Here is a 22,123-nt window from a genome sequence, read left to right as displayed (position 1 = left end):
GTAAATGGAAATATAAGTCGCACACTACCAGTGTGTGTCTGTTAAAACCTTTGTGGTGTTTGCCCCACCACCCCGTCTTTTCCACGAGTGTAAGAGCATCACTGCATCCTGCATTCTTCCTTCTGCCTATCTTCCCTTCTAAACAGAAGGTTTGTGGAGAAACCACTAAAAAGGGAGAACAATGCAACAAAGCTAGTGGGGCAGCAATTTTCTTCTTTAGCTTTATGCATTCTCAATGTTGACAGGATAAACAGAAAACAAAAGAAAAGGTATTACAGGTCAGGCACCCAGCTGGGAGGAATGAAATCTGGCTTCATCTACCACAGAATTTCAGTCTTGCAGTGCAGGCTCTGACATAGTTTGAAGAGTGAACTGCATGGGCAAAATTGTCTGAAGGCTAGGCAAGAAGTGTTAATGGCAATAGGAAGTGTTCAACCTAGTTATATAAAATACAGTGTTAAACTTGTAAAACTGAATCTGAATTTTTTAGGCTGAGAGCTAAGCCTTTGCACAAGCTTGAGGAAAGCGGGTAACAAAAAACTTTAGTGTGTGGGGACAGGAAGGAAGAAGATATAAAGGACCTTGAAGCATATTTGGGAATTACGTGAAGTATTTTTTCAGTCCATACACAATCCCAGTCCTGAACTCAGCGTGCTCTGGATGTGTGTGATACAAACCTCTGGGGTCTGTAGAGAAAGGAGAGACAAAACCAGGAACATCTGTTACTCAGGAGTGGGCACTGTAGCTCTTGTTGCTTAGATTGACTCTGAAAGTACTGCTTGTTTGCAGCGCCTTCAAACATCTCCTAAAACTCTACATCAGAAATGAAATCTTCAGTGCTTGAGAAATGTGATGAAGGTGGCTGACACGTTCCTTATTGTAACGTGGGCAGCCCAGGGAGATGGCCAGTGCAATTTGCTGTTTTGGTTTGCTTTTTTTCCTGTGGGAAGTTCCAAGAGCTAGTTACACTCTGGGCTAAGGAAATGAGATGCAGGGAAAGGGGCAGATTGTGTCACCAGATCCTAAAGAAATTGATAGGTGTGGAAAAACCCCAGATTTCCCCACCTAAGCAACCGTACTGTAATGTTTGACTGCAGTTTTCCTTTAATGTGGTTGGCTTGTGATACAGAATCTCTGTTCTAACTCCAGCCAGTGAGTTGTCACTTAATATGCGTTGATTAAATGCAGTAGGATCCTGTTCCTCTGGGCCAAAGTACATCTTTGAAAAGGTTATCTCTGCGTGGAGAACAAGCACCTCATACTGCTGGGATCTCCCACATAGCAGGGACGGTTAGCCCTTGATTTACCCATGCATAGCTAAGCCTTTGCATGAGAGAGCAAATACAATATTAGTTAAATTTTTCTTCAGAGTAACTGAGCTATCAATGTGGTTTAGGGTTTTGCACTGTATTAAGTTATTAAAAACTAATTTTGTAAGTAAGCAGCTGTTGTTTTGGCTCCGTTTTACTTCAGAATAATCTATCTGGGTGTATTACTTACTTATATTGATACTCAAGTGTTGCATTTCAGTTGTGTTTTACAGTACACCCAGAATGTCATGTAACCTTTGAAGGAAATACAAGGCTATTGTAATTTAAAAATCCAGAGGCTTATGATAAGCCTCAGGGGGGAAAAAAAAAATCCAGTGCTGCTCAGTTACAATATATTTTGTTTAATCTTGGTTGGAGGGTGGGGGCATGATGAGGAGCCATTTCTGCTTGCTTATGTGTCATATCAAGTACCTTAGTTGTTTTTATCTCTTGAGGATAAGGCTTAGAAAAATATTTAGTTTATTTTTATCATGTATCTAGAAAGTGGAAGTTAATCTAGGTTTTAAAAGAAGCTTTTAATTTTCTGTCTCTAGGGATGAGTAGAATCAATACAACTTTTTTTTGTTGTGGCTTTCTAAGGCAGCAGGAAATCGGAGAGCTATTGTGTTCATTTCAGTATCAGTTTAACGGTTTGCTTCAACACCGAAAAGCTCTTCAGAATATGCTTCAAGGTATTGTGCTGTTGCCTTGCTTGTGTTCTGCAAAGACCAAGTAGATGCCTTTATGCCTTTCACTGGCAAGAACAGAAGTCACTTTTACTGGGGGCTTGGGGGTGTTAATACTCTGGGGAGCAGCATCCTTTCTGCATGAGGCTGTTGTCACTCCTTCACCTGTTTAATGTCTGTGGCTGAAGTGTTGTATATTTTTAGGCATGCTGTGCTTAGAGAGCGCAATCTTTTGGGCCGGCTGATGCACGCTGCCCTCCAAGGTGACTGTTTTCCCCCAGAGAGGTAACAGGCTGCTCAACACTGCGGAGTGCCAGAACAGAGGTTGCTCCTGCCTCTCCCTGTGTGAGCAGAACACAGCTGAAGCTTGTAAGTGCCCATACATGTGCTGCTGCTTTGTCTGTGTTCGAACACTTGTGTATGTCTGAAAAACCTTTGCCAATATGTAGTGATTAACAGATGAAGATAAAATTTCACCTGTGGCCCCTTTCTCGCTCATTCATTTCTGTATGGTACTTATCATTACGGTATCTACATACGATTACCTTCGTGTTACCAACAGGGAATCAAGATGCAAATTGGGGTCAACTGCTAATTTGAAACTCCTTATGTGAAAACCTGAAAAATTCCATTTGTTAGTCCATAACACTTTATGCTTGCTTGCACAGATGTTTTCTATCACTCCAAAGAATGATTTGTGGTGGCTTTGGCTGCAGCCCTGGCATGCAGTAGTCATGCGCTTCCCCTCAGCATTTCCATGCAAATCAGGGGATTTCAACACAGTTGCATAGAAAATAAAAACAGTTGTGGTGGTTGCCAGTCTAAAGGTTGGTGTAAATGGCTTGCTTGCCATCACACCATACTTCATGGTGAACCCTGGCATACTAATGCAGCAAGCAATTACTTGAATCTTAAAATCATCTTTCTTTTCCCACTTCTGACTCATACAGAAGACACCTTCTGCCACAGAGTGAAAAGGGACACGCAGACAGCAGTGTCTCCTTCACCACCTGACTTTGCCTTCCTCCCCACGCAGGCCTATCTCATGTGCAGAATGAGGCAGAGCCCCCAGGGGAAAAATAGCATCTAATCGCATCACTGGAAACAGAGCGCTTACGTGTGCAGGCGCTGAAGCGAGGTCGCGCAGCCTCCAATTTTAGTTCTATTTCTGAAGCCTGGAGTACTCAAATGACATTTTTCCTTCCCCCTTTCCCTCCTGTTTCCAAGCCTTGTTTATTATAAGTCTAACTACTCAAGGCCTGATGATAAACTGTCATGTTTATTCATGTGTTGGTGAGAAGAAAGGACAGAAGCCAGAATCTAAACTACAGGTACAATTTTATTAGCTTACCAAGCCTGTACACAAGGAGGATTGCAAATGACCATCGGTCTAGGATGAAAAGCCTCTTGGCTGATCCCAAGCAAGTGCAAGTCCTGAGGTACAGAGGTTCTCCAGGAGACAACTTCACTGCTTGATAGGAGGGCGATACTCATTCAGTGTCCTCTATCTTTTCTTAATATCCTGCTCAGATAAAACTGATGGTTTTTTGTCAATAAGTCTGAGGTTAGAGGGAAAGTGCTTAAAATGTCAGTGTTTTAATTTTGTACGAATTTTGCACACGTGTGATGTGTGCAATTTAAAAAAAAAAAAAATTACATGACAGCCATGGATAGGCAGGGCATACAAATGCCTTTTGCCCCACAAGCTAAGAAGTGTGGAATGGCTTGCATTATAGAAACTGGAGTGTCCCCTCCACTGTCACCTCCCGAAAATTCTTCCATTTCTCAGAACTTAAGGTAGAAAGTGATTAGAGGAGAGATAGGACGGGTGGCACTAATCTTTGGGAAGTATTTTCCATTCATTGCAGTGTTGAAGTGTGATAAAAATTTTAAATCAGGTAGCTGAAGTCTGGCATTAATCTCTGTCTGTTGTTCAGTGATAACATTTTCTTGGATTTCTCCCAGACTCATTAAACATCATCGGTTCCAGGCAACTCTAACAAGGACGTGTGTTTGGATGAGAACTCTGCTGGGCTGAAATATTAAACAATGACCATTTATACTGCAGATATGAACTGATAATTTTTTGTTAGATAGTTACAATGATGCCTCACAACTTAGGGATAAGCGGAGGGATTCAGTGGGCTTACTGATGCCAGCTGGGCTCTGGTAAATTCTGCACTTGTGCGTAGCCCAAGGTAAAGTTAAGCTCAGCAATTTAGGTCAAACCTGTTTTACTGCTGTCTAAAATAAGTTGCTTTCCACAGTTAATGCACACGGCCAGGCTTCCCTTTCATTCAGTAAGGTACTGTGTAACAGTAAAAAATATACAGCTTTGAGCTTTTTCTTAGTCTCTACGTATTATTCCTCTACGCAAAGATCTCTGTAATCTCTCCAGTGCTTTCTGGGGAAGGAGGCAGGATTTTCCCTTCCAGGCACAGATCTGTAGTCTAAGCTATCATCTGAATCATTAATTTTATATATAAACATCACTATTTACTATAAAGAGCTCAACAACTAAAGTCGTACTTGCTACATATCCTTTTGGGGTAATCTTTGCTGGTTGGTTCAGTTCTTCGCAGCAGAGATGTACTTCCTCCTTTGCAATGTTTTTGTCTCCATAAAGGGCAAGAAAGGATGTGTTTGTTTTTACCCAGTTAGAAAGGGATAAATCTTAGATCAGATCTAGGACCTGAGTTCAGCACTCAGGTAGCAACACTTACAAAGGCTAATCTAGACGAGTGAAAATGGATTTTGTTCTCTTTTGTTAAAGGCTCCGACATGCTTGTATCTTTGAGGACGTTTAGCTTTTAATGTTTTAGATTCAAGATCCTTTAGGCCGGCAAAATGCTAATGTGAATGCTAGCTACGAACAGATTTTGCTGTGAAACTCCATTAACTCATTGAAAATGGTTTTCCAACACCTTAAAACTATTAATACCTTGATTGGGAAATTTGTTTGGAGATATTTCTGCATGCAATGTTGCATTTTTAATAACTGTGTTTAGCGGAGAGAATGTTAGCTGGTTTAAATAGACTCAAGTGGGTCACTAAGTGGGTAACAGATGCGTGTGGCGTGCCGGAAAACCACTTGCAGAACAATAGCCAAGGTCACTCTGTGTCATTTCTGCAGTGTGTTGCAGAACTGCAGCGCCAGGTCTCCCTCACTTACTCTTCCAACCAGGAGAAATGTAAACTCCTCTTCACAGATCCGTGCATAAATAGATTGACTTCAGAAGAGAAGGAAGACTCAGCGGCAGGAGCTGGTTACTATGGCTATATGCGTTACTCACTCTAAATGGAGAAATCAAGCCAGCAATCACTGTATACATTAACTATATCTATATGTGAAGGAAGCTCATTGCCAGCAGCTGTGTGAAGGTGTTGTGCTGAAAATCCAATTTTGTTCATGCCAGTCAAGGACTTAACGACTTTCATATATTTAAAGCAGTGCATACTGAAAGCAGCAAAACTTTACAGGCAGGATCGGGTCCTTTGTCCTCCTCAAGCCCTTGTTTTGCTCTGTGTAAAAGTGACCTCAGTTTCCTTGCCTCTGTGCCCATAGTGATTATAGAACAGCCCAGGTTGGGAGGGATCTTAAAAGAATGTCTGGTCCAACCTTTTGTGGCAGAGGGAGTGTTGTCTAGCACCCTGTCCACTGCATTTTTAAAACCTCCGCTGATGGGGGGATCTACCACATCCCTGGGGAGGTTGTTCTACTGAAGTGGAAACCATATGTCGTGATGCTGCCTTGGAAATCATGGGGGTGCTAGTTGGCCCAGGCTCTGGTATACAGAATATGAGAAAAACAACTTCTGCTCATGTTGGCTTCGGAGTCCAGCTTCTAGCCAGCTAGTGATTTGTAGGACTGTCCCCAGAGTCACCTTCCCTCTGTCAAATGTAATTGGAATTGATCAGTGAGGATAAAAGTAACTGTGGGCGAGGAGAGATTTACAGCCCAACCACAAGCCTTATTTTCATTGGCTCCAAACTTAGCAAAATAATTTATCTTCCCTTTTTGAAGTTATCTGCTGAAGCTAGTGTTCCCATAGGGTGCATAGCAAATCCAGTTCCCTTACTTCGTCTCAGGGTGGCTGCCAGAGCTGGGGGTTGGTTCCCCCCTTTACACAGTCCTGCACAAATTGGCAAGTGTTGGGTGGGCGAGGGAGATTAAGCCAAGGCTGTTGCAACCAAAGGCTCTGGCTGAACCTCTTGTTCCTCTCTACAGTGCCCAGATTTTCGTGCAAGTGGGAGCAGTGGACTTGGATATTCTCAAGAGACGGTTGGTAGTTTAGAGCCTGAACTGATGGAGGACGTTTATTACTTGCTGTCAGTTGTAATTCCACTGTTAAGGCTGAAGAGGTTTTTGCACTTAAAGTAGGGGCTGAATCTTTAATCTGAACGGAAAATAGAGCGTATTTGCTGCAGATGTAAAGGCTTGCCTTTTGAAAATGTACTAGATATTGCAATCTGCAAATCTCTTAATTAGCCTGAGTTCAAATTAATTAAAAACTGTCATTTAAGGAATTAAGCGTTTGCGGGTTTTACTGAGTTCTGAATGATCCTAATGAAATAAAACACACTTGGAACTTTCCATATAATCAAAAATAATTGAAATATTCTGCCTGCACATATATGAAGAAATTGTCTCACAATTAAGCCAAATTATTAACAGTGACTGTATTTAATGTTATATATAGAGTACAGCCAGGCTAAAAATTCTTAAATAGGTCCACCATGATATCAGAGGTAATGCAACTTACTATCAGTCTTCTGCAGTGGCTGAAATGGCATTTTTCTGGGGCAGACAGAGCACATGCAGACTTTCACTGCTGGATTAACAGTGTCACCTAGCTTTAGTCATTAAAGGTTAAATGTCTTGATGGTTGAGTGGCTTGCATAGTGCTGCTTGAAATGTCCCCCATACCACTGAAAGCTTGCCTGCTTGTGGGAGGGAGGCAGAACCACAGAGAACACCAGAAGTTTGGTGCTGGCAGGACTAAGAAAGCAGGATCTTCACACCGTTTCTTTCCATGTGTTTTCCCTTTTAAAAAAAGCCCGAAGCCAGTTCTTCTATTGCAAATTAAAAGCCAAAACTTTGAGCGGAACAGGCTGCTTTGTGAGGCTCCAGTCATGCAAAATAGGTGCAAGCCTCTCTTGAGGACTGGCCACCACCGGTTGTCTTATGCTTTTCCAGTAGTCCTGCCCTTTAAATAGTGCTCTGCTGCGTGGTGTTCTGCTCCTCCAGAAGGCCAGAAATCTTGTGCAGGAGCCCCAGCTGGGGCTCATTCAGTCTCCCTGTAGTCATTTTGAAATGAGAACTTCCTGAAGGGGAGAAAAGAAAAAAAAAAGCCTGATAAAATGAATGAATGCTAGTGATGACTCAATGAATGAATGCTAGTGATGACTCATTCCATGACTTCAGAAAGGTGGAATCAGCTTTAAAAAAAAAAGCTTGTAGGATTACAAACACTCAGATGCCTTAGTCACAGTCTGTCCTCACTATACGGCAACGTTGAGACTTTTTGAACTCCCTAACTATATGTTTCTTATTTCAATTTGGTTGGGTTTCTTTTTATCTAATCTTTTAATATCCTGGATCAGCGATGCTTGGTAGGAGGCTAATGGCAGCATCACTGTCATATTCCCAACTTTAATTCTGTTCTTAATATATATTATTCTTCAAGTTGAATACATAAATACTGGGCTGGATTTACTTAGACTGATCGGAAATACTGTTGGTGCAGGAGGACGGTATATCCTCTGTGTATTTGCATTTTTAATACTAATGATCTGTTCCTATCATCAGTTCACGCAGAATTTTTAGCTTTTCTTTTATTTATCCTTTATGGCTAGGAAGATAGCAAGTGCTGGCTTCCTCTTTTGGTATTTCACATCTCTAAAGAAATTCTGATAGACATGACAAGTGCTGAATCTTGAGAATGATGAATTAGATGTCAGTGTTCAATATATTTTGTCAGGCTGTAAAAACATCCAAGGTGATGTGTCCATCCTGTTTTTTTCAAGGAGGGTTTTTTGAGGGAGGAAGGGGATGCCTTTGAAGACAGTAATGAATAAAGGAGGATTAAGACAACCCATAAATGGTTGTCTTTTGTTTTGTAAATGCAGACCTACAAGTAATGAGCTCTCCTCGCTTCTGCTGTGTGCTTCCCCCAGGTCCAAAAAGAGAATGGTGTGGAGGGAGATTATAGGCCAGCTCCTAGACCTTCCTATCCTTGAGTGAGGGCAGGGAGAGAAAGGAGGTGATGTTAAGGAAATTAAGTTATATTAATATATGTTAAGGCATGGCTGAATGACTGTCATTTTGTTTGCTCTTTGAATGCATGCCGTGACGAGCAGCCTTCATGGCTGGCTGAAGTCCTTACGCATGCCCCTTGCACACACACGCTCTCCTCGCTCAACCCATTGCTGCGGAGCTGGGCAGTGGCAGTCAGACATCAACTGTATCCAGCGAAAGAGCACTGTGCAAAAATATCTTTCCTTTGCTAATACCTTTTCACTTCTGGTTCTGATAATGGTGGTGGGAGACACTTACTGGAGATAACTGGACTAAGGCAGGCATTGCTGACTCTCAGAGCTTGGCTATTGTGAAGGGACTTGGACGGCCTTTTTTTCCATGTCATGACTTTATCAGTGACTTAGTGTCAGAGGTCTGGAGCTCAGTTCAGCAGAGCCCCGTGTGACATGTCACACGTTGTTACTGCTAACAAACAGGCTGTGGTACGGGGAATAGGAAGAGAGTGGAAGTTTTTGTTTCATTAGTCCTTTTGGAACCTCCTTTCCGTAAACTGTACAAAACTGCTCATTCATACTTGTGGGTTTTTTTTAATGCTCATTAAAACATATCATGAAGCTGTAGTCGGAAAGACTCTGTCCTTTCTGGTTAAGGGAGTATTTGGGTGGTTTTTTTTTCTTTGAACTTTATGTGTACACTGTGATTAAATCAGTAAGACCTGTCTGCATTGCATGGGTATGCGATAGAATTGGTGCTCACTGTCGGACTCGGTCTTAAATGACATTTGGATTATTATTTCTGGGGAATGAATCTATATGTCTGTTTTCTAATTCTTTCTCTCATTGAAATAAATTCTACTGATTGGTCTCATATTCCAATTTGCATGCTTTTTTCTTGCCAAGGCACAGACACTGTGTGTGACAATAGAAAACTTTAAGTAGTTCAGGTGTATTCAGGATGGTTTTCTGATAGCTGCAAGTAGCTAAAATGCAAGTCTGTGTGTCCAATGAAGAATGAGACAAATTTCCCTGAGATGAAGCTTGAAACATAACGAGCCTTGCTATTATCTTTGAATGTATCTACCTATTCTGTTTTGAATAATAGTGCCACTTAGTGCTATTGCTCCTTAAACATTCAGTATCTAAAATCTGCCCCTCTCGTTCTTGATTCAGAATAAACTGGTCAGTGCAAGAACGACTTGCGGTTAGTTTTTACATGAGTAAACTTTTTACTTTTTAAACCAAGAAGGTGTGAAAGATGACCCATCTAGTGAGAAGCTTGTCTACCCACGGAGAAGAGTGGGACTCCAGCTCCCAGAGTGCTGTCAAATTCTTACAGCCCTCTTGCTCTGTGGTTTCTCCTGGTCCAACAGAGTGATCATGACCAGTCTGCTTAGTCTCTTTTCTCTATTCATCAACTGCAGTACAACAAGAAGGGCCAGAGTTTCCATCAGAACCAATATATCCTGACAGGCAAGAGGAAGAATAATCCAACTTAAAAAAGAAAGTTTCCTTTTCTTTTTTTCCATAGCATATTTTCATACTCCCAAAAAAGCCAATGTTTTTGTCAAAGTTCTGTGTCAAATTTCGCAGCTAAGCCTTCTGCTGTAAATTTGGATTTTCTGAAAAACATCAGTGATGATTTAAAAGAGAAATTATATACATCTTTCTAAAACTATATAAATAAAAATATTATTTTGTTGCTCTGCAGGAGTTATTGCTGGGATCCCATTCTCTCTTCTAGCAGAGGCAAGGCACAGGCACTGGACCTGCAGAACCAGCATCAGGAGAGGCAAGATGAATAACCATCTGCATCCCCAGGGCAGTACAGCAACAGCTCTTCAATGAACACTGTTCCAAAATGCTCTTTTGGTGAATAGGTTTGACTAGATGGAGCTGCTGGTAAGAAGTTTCTGTGGGATGGGCTGGATAGATAAAAACCTGAGGTTTTCTACTGATTGAGTTTTGATGAAAATTTAACAAGTTACTCAACTGGGATAGCAGTCCTATCAGATGAGCTGCTTGGTGTCTTCATGTTGCTGAGCTACTGGTATTCCAGCAAAGCTTCAGAGGCCCCCCGTGAGGCAGGGCATATTTCCCATTCTTGCTCAGTGTTTTTACAGCAATCTAGCTTTGCATCATTATGCCAAATACATTATTTAATTTCTTCTTTCCCTTTACTTTTTCAGACCATTGTGTGAGACCTAAAAATGTGTGCATGGCAGATGCTTTGGCTTTGTGCAAGATGCTTTGTGTCAGCATATAATTTTATTTTATATTTTTCCACATCTCCTTAATTTTTTCCCCTAGAAACACAAAATGTGTATTTCAATCAGAAAAAAAAAAAAACCAAACATTTAAAATCGGTTCTGCTACAACACAATTAGCTGCTGCTGGGGAGCTGCTGTGACTCTAAAGGGAATTATGCCTGTAACCTCACTGGAAATCTCAGCTGCTGCTTACTGCTGTGGCAAAGGTGGTCCTCCTCCACAAAGGCAGTGCCCAGCTGATCTCAGCAGTGGTCTCATGGTGGGTTTTGGTGTAGACATATAGTGTAGCCTATCTCCAAAGTGTTCTGTGGGTTTCTCTGGGTGGTCCAGCACAGTCTTTTCTCACCGTGGCCTCCCTGACCTTTTCTCCTGTAACTTCTGGCATCTCAGTACTCCAGTCTCTGCCCTCCCCAAACAGCGCTGAAGCTGTGTGCTGCAGCTCACACCTTTCCAATCTCACCCTGCCATGCCTTTTCAGAAACTAATCTGAGGTTAGACATGATGTGCTCAGCCAGCCCTGTACAGAATAGAGGCTGAGCCTGAAGCGTTTTGGAGGTTTTGCTGGTGGCAGGAATTTGGCTCCACCATCAGCCTCTGTGTCTCACTGGTGCTGAGCCAGGGTAGCAGCAGCCTGGTGTAGTGAGAGGGTTGGGGTGCAGCGGTGGGAGAGCCCACCACAGCTCGGCTGCGGTACAGCGTCAATCCACAGGATCACTTCAGCAGGTCTCCAGGGAAAAAGTTCGTTTTGTCTAGTATTAACCTGTAAGTGTGGAGCATCATAGCTTGGAAGGGAGAGGTTAGAAAATAAACTTATTTTCACATTTATAAATCTATCTATATGTATATGTGTCTAGATAGACCCGCAGACTTACATATATATATTTATATAAACACACACGCATATATATATTTATATAAACACACACGCATATATATATTTATATATTTATGCACACACCAGCCAGTCACTTTAGATAGAACATTGCTGCTGGAGAGAAGGATGTCATGTCCATTTTTGGCGTTGTTTAAATTCAACTGACAGGAAGCATCAAATTATTAGACCACGTGAGAAGCGGAGACTTGTGCTTTTTTGAGCTCATGGCAGAAAGTAAAACTGCTGGAAGTCGATTTTCTTTGAAAACTGGACTTACTTTTTCAAGGAGCATTTTTGCCTGAGTTTCCTGGCAGAGGTGACCAGCTCGGCGTGGCTGTGCTGAGAAAGAGGCAGTGCCTTGTCTTTGCTTACAGAATATAAATGCTGAAAAACTCACACAGCCTGCTTCCAGCACTGCCTTCTTGCTATTTAGTGTTGTGCCACACAGAATTGGGTTTATTCTGTCGGCACTGGCAATGTTAATAAAGTAGCCCCTCACAGCAATTATTTCACAAATTAAACTGCCGCTGTATGTTTTAGTATCGTTTGCAGTCGGCATAAGGTAAACACAAGACAGCAAACAATCCTTGACAGCAAGCTGAGTTACAACTCAGAGAGCTACAGAAGCAAAAAACCTAAAAAATCACTTGTGTCTAAAAGAGCATGAATATTTTCCTTTCTTTCCCTCTCACCTGCTCTGAAAAATAAACCTCCAAAGCAGCAAGGCGCTCAGTGAGGACTGCAGCTGCCTCTGCCCATACCTGAATGGCAAGCTCTGAATTCTTGAGGCTGAAATGGAGAAAAGGAAAAGAAAGGCAAGTTGTCTTGCAGGAGCTTGGTAGAATATGTTGTGTCTGAAGGCCTAGGAGTATTTTAGGGCAGTGCTGCCTATTGAAATGGAAATGTGTGTTTCAGGCTGCTTGAGCAGAGAGAGTGAATCGTAGTCACAGGCTGAAGTAGGAGTAATGAAGCACTCTGTCTTTGAAGCCAGATTACATAATACAAGCCCTAGAGACATGTTTATGGATTATTATTTTTTTTCTGTTTTGATCAAGGCTAAAATACTTCTGATTATTAGCTTCAGAAGGGCATAAAAGAGTTGGTGAATGGGCTACGGTAATTCTAATGACGTGCTGTGCAAATAAATGCTTAGTTAATGAATGCTGAAAAGATTTACCTGAACTACTTATATGCATTACTGGGGCTTTTAACTCCCTGCTTTCCCCCAGTGGTTATGGATAATGCAGAGCAGTCTAAGGTAGGGGAAAAGAACCCCCAAACTCACTAATGGCAACTAGGCTGTGTGAAAGCTGGGAAAAGGACATGCAACAATTCTGAAAACATGCCATTACATACTGTCTGACCTGACGGTCGAGGTGGAATGCTCAAGATTATTGCAGACTGAAAACTTTTCACGGAGAGGATGGAGGAACATCAGAGAAGAATGTGGAGGCAGAAAAACCTTCTTTTCCTTCCCCAGTACATCTCCAGAGCTGAAGAGCTGAGACCATTTTTTTAATTAGGCTCACTTTTTTACTGTTTTCATCTTCCTATTTTTCTTTAGGGCTGTGAGTCAGTTTGAGATTGATTTATCAGCGCTGTTAATCTGCTCTCAAAGCGCTGTCAGTCTCGCTCCCAGAAGCCGAGCTCTCCCATTAAAACCCTGACCCATTTAAACGTTCTTAAGATACCACAATGATCGAGTGTCAGCAGGGGAGAGGCAGCAATGACAGCTCTGAAATGTTTATTTTGCTAGGCCGGGTTAGGAGGGGAGCATGCCGATGCAGCCCGGAGCTCGCCGCTTGGCACGGGATGAGAGGTGGGGGCCGGCTGGCAGCGTGGCCGAGGGACGGACACTGCTGTACGCTACCAGGCTACAAGAGATCGGCTGCTCTCCATCTGTGGTTTCATGCATTTATTCTCTGCAGTCACTGGTGACTTCAAGCTGTTCAAAGTGGGAAGAGGGTATTCTGTTTCAGGGGGTCTGCATACTGATACCGATAGATCATGGATTTCAGTGGCTTAAAAGGCACTTCAAACATTTTTAGTGGCTTAGAAGTTATTTCCCCAGGCACGTTTGCATGCAAGCAGATGCTTTCTGTAGAGAAACTTAAATTTCCTTTCTAATACTACACCACGCAGTAGCTATCAGCAAAGAATTAAGTGGAGGAAACTATTTAAAATGATGATTCTGAAAGGAGCATGAACAGAAGCTACAGATGCCTCCTCAGGTTGCAGGTGCCAGTGTCCACTGCCTAGTCTGGGGACTGCAGCAGGGGGAGCACAAAGGCTTGCAGAAACCTGGAGATCTCCAGTTCTAATAACGCAAATGTAGCTGTCATAAACATACTTTAAATGTATTGTTTAGTACCAATTTTCTCATCCTTTAGAGATGTAGGAAAGCGCAACTATTTTTAAAGCTAATCTTCTACCCCCCTCCAGTTTCTCTTTGGGGCATCAACGGCTTGAAGAATTCAACCATAATTTTTCGCAAGAGAAAATACATCCACTCGTACAGAATGGGCCTGGATTTGCTATTTGCTGCTGGGTACGATGTTCACATTTTTATTCTGCCAAAACTATTCCCACATGGATGACCTTTCTCTTTCAAAGAGTATCTGAGTAGATCATTTTGGCTCTTTCCCATTTGTCTTTTGAACTGAGACTGCAACAGCAGCAGGGACCAGTGACCAAAAAAAACCCCGAGGTAAATAATAGGTTCTCAGTCTCTTTAGATACAGTCACTTAGATGCATCTCGCAGAGGGATAGTCTTTCTGCTTGCTTATGGAGCAGATCAGAGGATCCTGACTCAGAAGACTCTTTCTCCAAGCATCTTTTTCTTGAATTTGTGTCCTTTGATCTCATTCACCTTGCTTTTCAGGAGTGCCAGGTTACTATGATGCACATTTTATTAAGAGTAATGTGAAGGCCAGCTTTTGTCAAAACACAGCTGGCTGGTGAATCTTTTTTTCTAAGAAAACACAGAGGGTTCATAACTGGGCCTTTACAGATCCCAGATGCCAACTTTTCTATATAAGATCACAATATTGACACTATCTGTGTCTCGAGCTGATAAATGTTATTGCATTCCTTTCCAATATGTAATGTTATTAAAAATAGGTTAGTCACAAGGGCTTCTTATCAAAGTCCTTTGTTTCCCTAGAAACGGTGACCAGCATTAACCTTTCTAAAAGTAGCCCCTGCAAGAGACAAATGTCTTTGGTTGTCACTGCTACAAATTTAATCTAGGGGAAATGTGCTGCAAATTCTGATTCGTATTATAAAGAAAACAAATAAACTCCAGAAAGACCGGAATAACATGTGTGGTATCAATTCACATCAGGCTAGCAAGAAAAATAAATTGATCATGTTTGAACCAGTGCTGTCTGTGTCCATTTCTAAGCAACACAAGCATTCAAATTGCATTGGCGTCAGCTATGGAAACAGTTGTTTGCAGCCCCAAAAAGAAAAGGAGGCGTGGGAGCGAGATTGTAGTGTTCGTGCAGGACTGATGAAAGCTGAATATTTGCAGAGCAGAAAAAACGTAAGTGATAACAGCGTATTTGTAAAATAGATGCCTTCTTCTAAGCAAAGTAGGTGGTAATGGGAATATTGTGTTTAGAAGTAAAGCTACTGGCAATATGACAGAGGAAGAGAGTATCAGCATGTTACACCCTCTTGGCATGAAATAATCAAATTCTCAGTCTTCATAGCAAATTAACAGCATCCATATATCTTGGTGATGCATACAATTTACCTTGTTTCAAATTACGTGATTGGGAGCATCTGCTTGCGCTTTACACAATTACTCACTGTTCACCTGAGCAGCTGAAATCAGTAGCTCTGTTTTCTTTTTTTGCCAGATATAAAGCAACAAGGTGATGAGGTAGATCGAGCATCAACATACATCCATGCTGCAGGGCACCGAGCACCTCTAAGGCAGCAGAGTGGGAGGGGGTGAGAAGCAATTCTTGTTTAAGGAAGAGCAAAACAACCAGTCGAGTGATGGAGTGTGACCCACGCTGCTCATTTTCAGCTCAAGCGCAGGTTCTTTTCACAGATGTATCCAGACCAGGACTGAAAGCTTCACCCCTAGCTTTAGCAGAGGGCCCCCTCCTCAACCTAAGTCTGTCCGGAGGTGGGCATGTCTCTAGCAAAGCAGTAGTGATTCTCTGTCTCCTGATTGCATTCCCCACATGCTAAAAATACCAGGTTACTAAAGCACTCAGATCCTCAGACCTGCCACATCAATCTCCTGTCTTTGAGTTTATCACTTCCATATATTCCTCTGCTTCTTACAAACCTACTTTGTCTGTGCAACTTGTCACTGTCCAGTCATCAGGGCAACGGCTTTAAAAATAGCAGATTCAGTATGCAAACGTTTTTCTTCTTACCTAGTCACAAACCAAACCACTTGCTCCTGTGGGTATCTAAGAATTCAATGAAGCTGTGGATAAGCTCCCTCCCTGCTCCCCCTTGCTTCTTTGGAATTGAGTTTTTTAAAGCCCTAATATATTGTCTTCCCTTTGTGGACAACAAGCATTATCCACAATATTTATTTTCCTTTGTGCTATTTATTAAGTTTAGGCTAGAACCAAAGGAAACTATATATCTACCCATGCTGCTAAAAGCGAGCCAATCTGGATGTGTCAGTTGTTTTGCTATTTATGGGTAGAAGTGAAATGAGACCTGAGTTACTTATGGTGCTTGTTTTACAGGAAAAATGAGTTTACGATAAGAAGGCCAGACATTGCCTAAATGCAGTCTCATAAATTAGTTTCCTGAAGCAAAGCACTTGCTAAAATTGATGCCTACTTCATTTGTTATCTGTGATTCATTTCCCAGGCAGAATCAATATATTCTTAAATTTCTTCACTGTCTTGCCTTCTTCATAAAATGGGGAATACCTGTGTATCCCAAACCTCAGTCTGTAGGCTTGGCTTTTAAAACTCTGGGGCCCAAGACGGGTATTTAAAGCCCTCGACTGGGATGTGAGAACTCACATTCTAGCTTTGTTGCTTGAAGGCAGCTCAGCTCACGTAACAAAATTCCCTTTTTAATCACTTGTCCCTTGTGCCAGAAGCTTTAATTTTCATTTTCTAGGGGAGTTACATCTGAATAGTCTTAATTTCCACCACACGACCCCCCCCCCCCCCCATGCCCATGATAATTAAGTTCTAAGGCGCTTGGAAAAAGCAATACTGGCCCCTCTGAAAACCCAGAGGCAGGAAAAGCTTCTTCCATGAAGTCATGGAGCAAGAATGGTGAGGCGAGGGGCGGCCGGCGAGGAGCGCGCCTCTCCCCGCTCACATTCCTGCCCCCCTCTTTGCGGCCACATGTGTCCCCTCCTCGGGCATTGTCTCCTCACCCGGGATCCAGCGGACAAATATAGGCATGGAGGAAAACTGCAGATGCCTTTAAACAGTTATCACCAATGACCTTGAGATAGGGACATATAAAGCCTGGACCAGGCGGAGCCGTGACACTTTCTGTGTGCTCTCCAGGGTGAGTACCAACCTCTCTCACTTCTAAATGCAGGTAGCCATCTGTGCTTTAACATTGTACCGTGGTTTAGATGTGGCTAAGGTTTTACTGTGGCTTAAGGTTTTTGTAGTAATATCACTAAACATATAGCACTGTGTTAGTCATCCTAGGATGCTGCTTGAATGCTAGGATGGCAAATACGTGTTTCTTCTCTAACATCAGCGCATTCATTTAGCCAGCTAGAATAACTGCTTAGCAAAGCGTCGGGTCCTCTGTAATTATGCATCTGGGTGGACTGATTAGCCAGTACCTGCAAGTCATATTTTCTGTCTTCTCTATTGTGTGCAAGAGATGATGGCTTATGCAGTTTTTAATTTTAAGCAGCTCATTAGTCCAAGGAGTTCTTTAATCCAACCCCTTGGAGAATGACTGGATTCCCTTTCAAAGACAGGCAATGCCTGCTGTCGTTGCTATTGCGGAGGGGCCGTTAGAGCTACAGTAGCTCTTCCAACAACCCCAGAAAGACAGAGGAGGTCCTTCCTTTCCAAGTCTGAATGCACCACCAAATTGATAGTGGTCCTGGGCATGCCACTTAAGTTTGTGTAACAAGATTGGCTTTCTACAGGGAGTAGGCATTTTCAAGGATCTTCCAAACTTCATATACAAGGACTGGCTCTTTTTGTTATTAGCCAGAACAGACTGAAGGTAAAGTGAACGTCTTTAGCTCTGCCTTGTCTTTCCTGACTATATTGCCTTTTAAAAATAATCCTATGACCATAAACCAAGCAACACTTCCAGTTTCTCATATCTGGCAATGGATTTGCCTTGCTGAGTTCTCAGCACCCGCAAGGTGTGCACTGCCTGGGCTCTGACCTCTGCTGTCACTCCAAGCACATCAGAGTGATGAAGAAAAAGGGATTCTCTCCCCACTGCCGTAGTGCTTCTTTGCACCATAATATGTCTGCCATAGTGGTTTGCCCTGAATATAGGGGGAAAAAAAAATTGGAAGGTGATAGCTGAGTAATTATCCCTAAAACATTTGCAAACGGAGCTAAGACTACACAGAAATGGTTTAGAGTACTTTAGTGTATATTAGGACTTGTGAGAATCTGTCCTGAGTCCTAAAGATTAACACAGGAGTGGCTCCTCTGGCATTTGTGCATTTAATGTGAAATGACACTTACATGCTTTAGCACTGTTCTGTTTAAATGTATGAACTGATGTAATTTAATTGCTCCACCGGAGCTAAGACGCACTCCCCATCATGGGAGAGGGACTTTGTCATGCTAGCTTGGAGTTGTGTCTCCAGTTGGGAATTTTGGTCAGCTCAGATGGTGTTAAAATAATTGGTGATAGTTGTGCTTATGCAGTCTCTTAATCTTTAAAAAGGAAAAAAGTTAAGACTAGTTCTGAGGAAGAAAGTTTTTGCTCTACAGCAACAAGACAGAAGGTCTCAAGCTTGTACAGCAGCAGCAAGAGAGGGCTGAATGTAGAACATTTGGCAGCTCTTCTGTCTTAGGAGATTCCCCAGCAGAAATGTGTTGGGAAAAAATACTGCCTTGGTTGGTAAGGAGTTGTTATCCCTACCAGGATTTTGTTAGAACGAAAATTAATCGAATTTTGACAGACAGATGGGTGTCTGTCTTGACAGGGCTCTTGAAAATTTGTCCAGATGCTCTGGATATTGCAGAGTAAATAAAATAAGGGAAGAGGTAATATCTGAAGGTCACTCATGCAGCTTCAAATAGTAATTTGATTGTGTCTTGACTTGAAAGAGAAGAAAATCTAAAATTCTTAAATTGTATGTGTGGAAGGGGTGCCTTTTAGCAGTGGAACTTCTTTTAGACATTCTCAGGACAGCACCCTGAGTTTATTACATCCTCTGAGTGTGTGTGTAAGTATTTATACGTATATGTGTGTGTGTGTGCATAAATAAAAACATATTTCTACAATCACCTTAGAGAGTACAGAAGAATCAAATTAATTCCTAGTAAAAAGCCACCGGTTTCAGTGGTATTTAGTATGACTTTTTTGGGCCCGTTTGTAAAGTTCTGAATCCTTAAACATAGATATAGTGAAGTCACGTAGGGCACACCCATGTGCCCTGCCCTCTCTTTCATGATAAAAGGCTCCTAAATACCGTGCCCTTGTCATTTGAGAAAACAAGCGTAGGTATTAAGCTGGACTAATAAATCCATCTAGAAAACAACAAAGCCCTTGCACCAGTGCCGCAGATAGACTTGCCCTCTGCTGTGCCCTGCAGCACGGGAATACCCAAGCCGGTGCAGCCGGAGACACCAGCAACTTGAGAAGCCACACCGAGCCCAGGGCCTCTCCAAGCCGTGCTCGGCCTGGTTTTTCTAACATCGCTCCATCAGAGGAGCGTGCTGCAGGTAGCAGAGCTGTTTCCAGCTCCAGTGTTTGCTTTCTCCATTGCAAGCATGGGCCTACGTCCCCAAAATTGCACCGAGGGTGTAGCGCACACCCTTGCAGCAGTGCTCAGTTGGCAGCGGTGAAGTCTTGTGCCACCATTTCCACAAAATGCCTGCCTGACGTGGTGCTGTAAAGTGGCTGAGCAGCACAGCCCCGGGGAGATGTGCTGAAGAGCATACGCCGGCTCCAGGCAAATTTGAAAGGGGCCAGAAGAGGCCCCCACTAAGCGGTTTTCAAAATGACAGCTTCAAGTGCTCCGTTTGATCTCCTGCTCTCAAGCACCATTCGTGCCACAAAGAAGAGATTAAATTCTCCCATGGAGATAGCTGTGACTCATGTCAGGGGTTTTGAACCACAGAGGATCTGGCTGGCTTTAAATAAGCTCAGCCACAGAAGGGTTTAACTAAGGGTGCAGTACAGCTCCAAATCTGTGTTAGGTATTTGCCTTTCAAATTAATTATCACTTTGATCAGCCACCTGCCACATTTTGCTGTTTTGTCATCCAATAACTCTTCCCCCCACACACCTCCTTTCTTTGGTAGACCAGGTCCCTTTCTTTTTCCTCCTTGAGCCGTGCCACCTTGAACCCTTGCCAAGATGATGGACATGTCGGAATTCGGGGAGGCTGCTCCTTTCCTCCGAAAGAGCGAGAAGGAGCTGATGATGGCACAGACTGTAGCCTTCGATGGTGAGTGGTGACACCCTTTCTGCTGCCAGTGGCTGGTTAAGTGGGATGAGGGCTGCATCCAAGTGTAGTTGTGGGAATGTGGAGCAAAGCAGGATGCAAAGCCTCCATTGTTGCTGCTGTTTGAGGTAGCTGGCTCAACCAAGTTCTGGTTTCTTCATTCTGCAAAGCTATTAAAGCCCCCTCGGTAGTACTGAACAGAAATAATCTATCAATTTATGGTAAGTAAGTAATTAACTAGATTTAGAAGCAAGGTGTATTTGTACTGCTCTGCTAAAGGGAGGGATCACTTATTTGTCTGTTTGAAAGAAAAACGCCACACATTGATGTTCCTGTAATGAGAGAGATTCTGCAGCCTGACAAGACATCCCCTAATGTTGTACCTGCACATCTGTTTGATTTAGAGGCTGTATGACAATCTGATGTTAGCTTTTAGTTTCCCATAATTTATTTTTCAGGAAATGGTTTTATATGAGCCCTAAGGTGTAGCAGTAAGTACACATATACCAACACCCACAGCAATACACTATTCAGAATAGCTGCTGTAACTGAAGATCTAAAGTCTAGTGCAGCTACTCCAAACTTCTAAAAAGCCACATACATAACTCAATGCGAGTTATTAATATTGCTCTTTTTCAAGACCAACCTCAGAAGAATGTGCAGGAATAAGGTTAAATCTGATAGCTGGCAGGCAAATCATGTGGGCTGAATTCCTCGCTCAGATTGCAATTTTCTGTGTGACTTTTTAGCAAGCGCCTTAATTTGGGCTTGGATCACAGTTCCTCCATCTGCACACTGGTGACAATGATTATGGATTTCCTGTGGAGGCTGAGGCTTAGCCAGCATTTGTGAAATATTTTGACACTGTGTGCTGGAAGGATCTAGAGGAAGCCAAATGGTAGTTGCAAAGGGAAGACAACATTTGGGAGCCCTACGCTTTCTGCTTTGGCAGGCAGCTCCCCAGCACTGCCAATCTGCTGTGGTCCCAGAGGTTTTGTGTCACTTGAACAGGAAAAGTAGCCCAGCAATCTCGCTTAGCTAGGCATGGTCTCACTGTTTGATGCAAGGCTGTGAACCCTTGGTCTCCTTAATTTCACAGGGAAGAAGAAATGTTGGGTTCCTGATGAAAAGAAAGCTTATGTTGAAGCTGAAATTATAGAAACCAGCGGTGGCAAAGTGACTGTGGAGACGACAGATGGAAAGGTACAAAACTGGTTTTTGTCTGATCTATGACTAACAAGGCCGGAGCAGCAAGCTCCAGAAATTACCTGGTTTAAGCTTAGTCGCCTGTTTCATGAAATAAGCTGTGAATGGGAAGCCCCCAGTAAGTGAATCAGAATGACACATGAAAAACCACCAAGGGAAAAACAACAACACAGTGGTGGGTAAGCGAGCATCAGCCACCACACAGCAGCTGGCGGTCTGCGAACAGACATACGCAACCAGCCAGTTCTGGCTTGGCACCCAGTGGCAAAAGCCCAGGCTGTAGCTAAATCCCATGGCTCCTTTTGCAGCCGTACCACCTCACTTCTTACTTTTACCTTCCCCCATTGCTCTGATAGCTGTGAAAACAAATAGTATTACCTACTTAGGCTGGATTCGAGCTGAAGGACTTCCCTCTGCAGGGGAAAAAAAAATATGTTCTCCTATATGGTGTGTGAGGCAACAGAAAATCCTAGTACTTTTCAGTGTTGCTGTACTTATTTGTCTTTGCAGACCATGACTATAAAAGAAGATGATGTGCAGTCAATGAACCCTCCCAAATTTGACATGATCGAGGACATGGCTATGCTGACCCACCTGAACGAGGCGTCTGTCTTGTACAATCTGAGAAAGCGCTACAGCAACTGGATGATCTATGTAAGTGTCATTACAAGGCTATTTTTAGAAACCTGCATTTCAAGTGCAGATTTCGTGTTTGAACATGATGCGTTCTTCATATTCAGTTTGCAACTTTGATAAGTCACAAAACTGAGGGTCTTGCTCATCTTTTCAGGAGAGAAGTTTCTTGGAGTTGGCTTGTGTCTGAATACAGACAGACAAAATTAAATGGATAAGATGGTGTCTGGTTGGGGTGTCATATTTTCAGCAATCAAGGCCTCGGGGAGACCTAGTTTATTTTTCC

General features: G+C 42.7%; 2 protein-coding genes across 2 annotated transcripts in view; one reads left to right on the top strand and one right to left on the bottom strand.

The window, feature by feature from the left end:
- Positions 1-3,481: 3,481 nt before the first annotated feature.
- HHLA2 (HHLA2 member of B7 family) overlaps positions 3,482-22,123 on the bottom strand; it is a 75,945-nt gene continuing 57,303 nt past the window's right edge. The window contains exon 6 of the mRNA XM_086762710.1: positions 3,482-3,532. Within this exon, the coding sequence (XP_086618836.1) occupies positions 3,501-3,532 (32 nt within the window). The 3' untranslated portion in view covers positions 3,482-3,500. The remainder of the gene's footprint in view (positions 3,533-22,123) is intronic.
- MYH15 (myosin heavy chain 15) overlaps positions 19,866-22,123 on the top strand; it is a 46,125-nt gene continuing 43,867 nt past the window's right edge. Inside the window, exons 1-3 of the mRNA XM_086762649.1 lie at positions 19,866-20,001; positions 21,098-21,201; positions 21,715-21,858. Coding sequence (XP_086618775.1) covers positions 19,911-20,001; positions 21,098-21,201; positions 21,715-21,858 — 339 coding nt within the window. The 5' untranslated portion in view covers positions 19,866-19,910. The remainder of the gene's footprint in view (positions 20,002-21,097; positions 21,202-21,714; positions 21,859-22,123) is intronic.

The sequence above is a fragment of the Chlamydotis macqueenii genome, chromosome 1 (genome assembly GCF_036417535.1).
Source record: "Chlamydotis macqueenii isolate bChlMac1 chromosome 1, bChlMac1.mat, whole genome shotgun sequence".
NCBI lineage: Eukaryota > Metazoa > Chordata > Aves > Otidiformes > Otididae > Chlamydotis > Chlamydotis macqueenii.
Note: the sequence above shows the minus strand (reverse complement) of the source record. Positions and strands in the feature narration are given on the sequence as shown.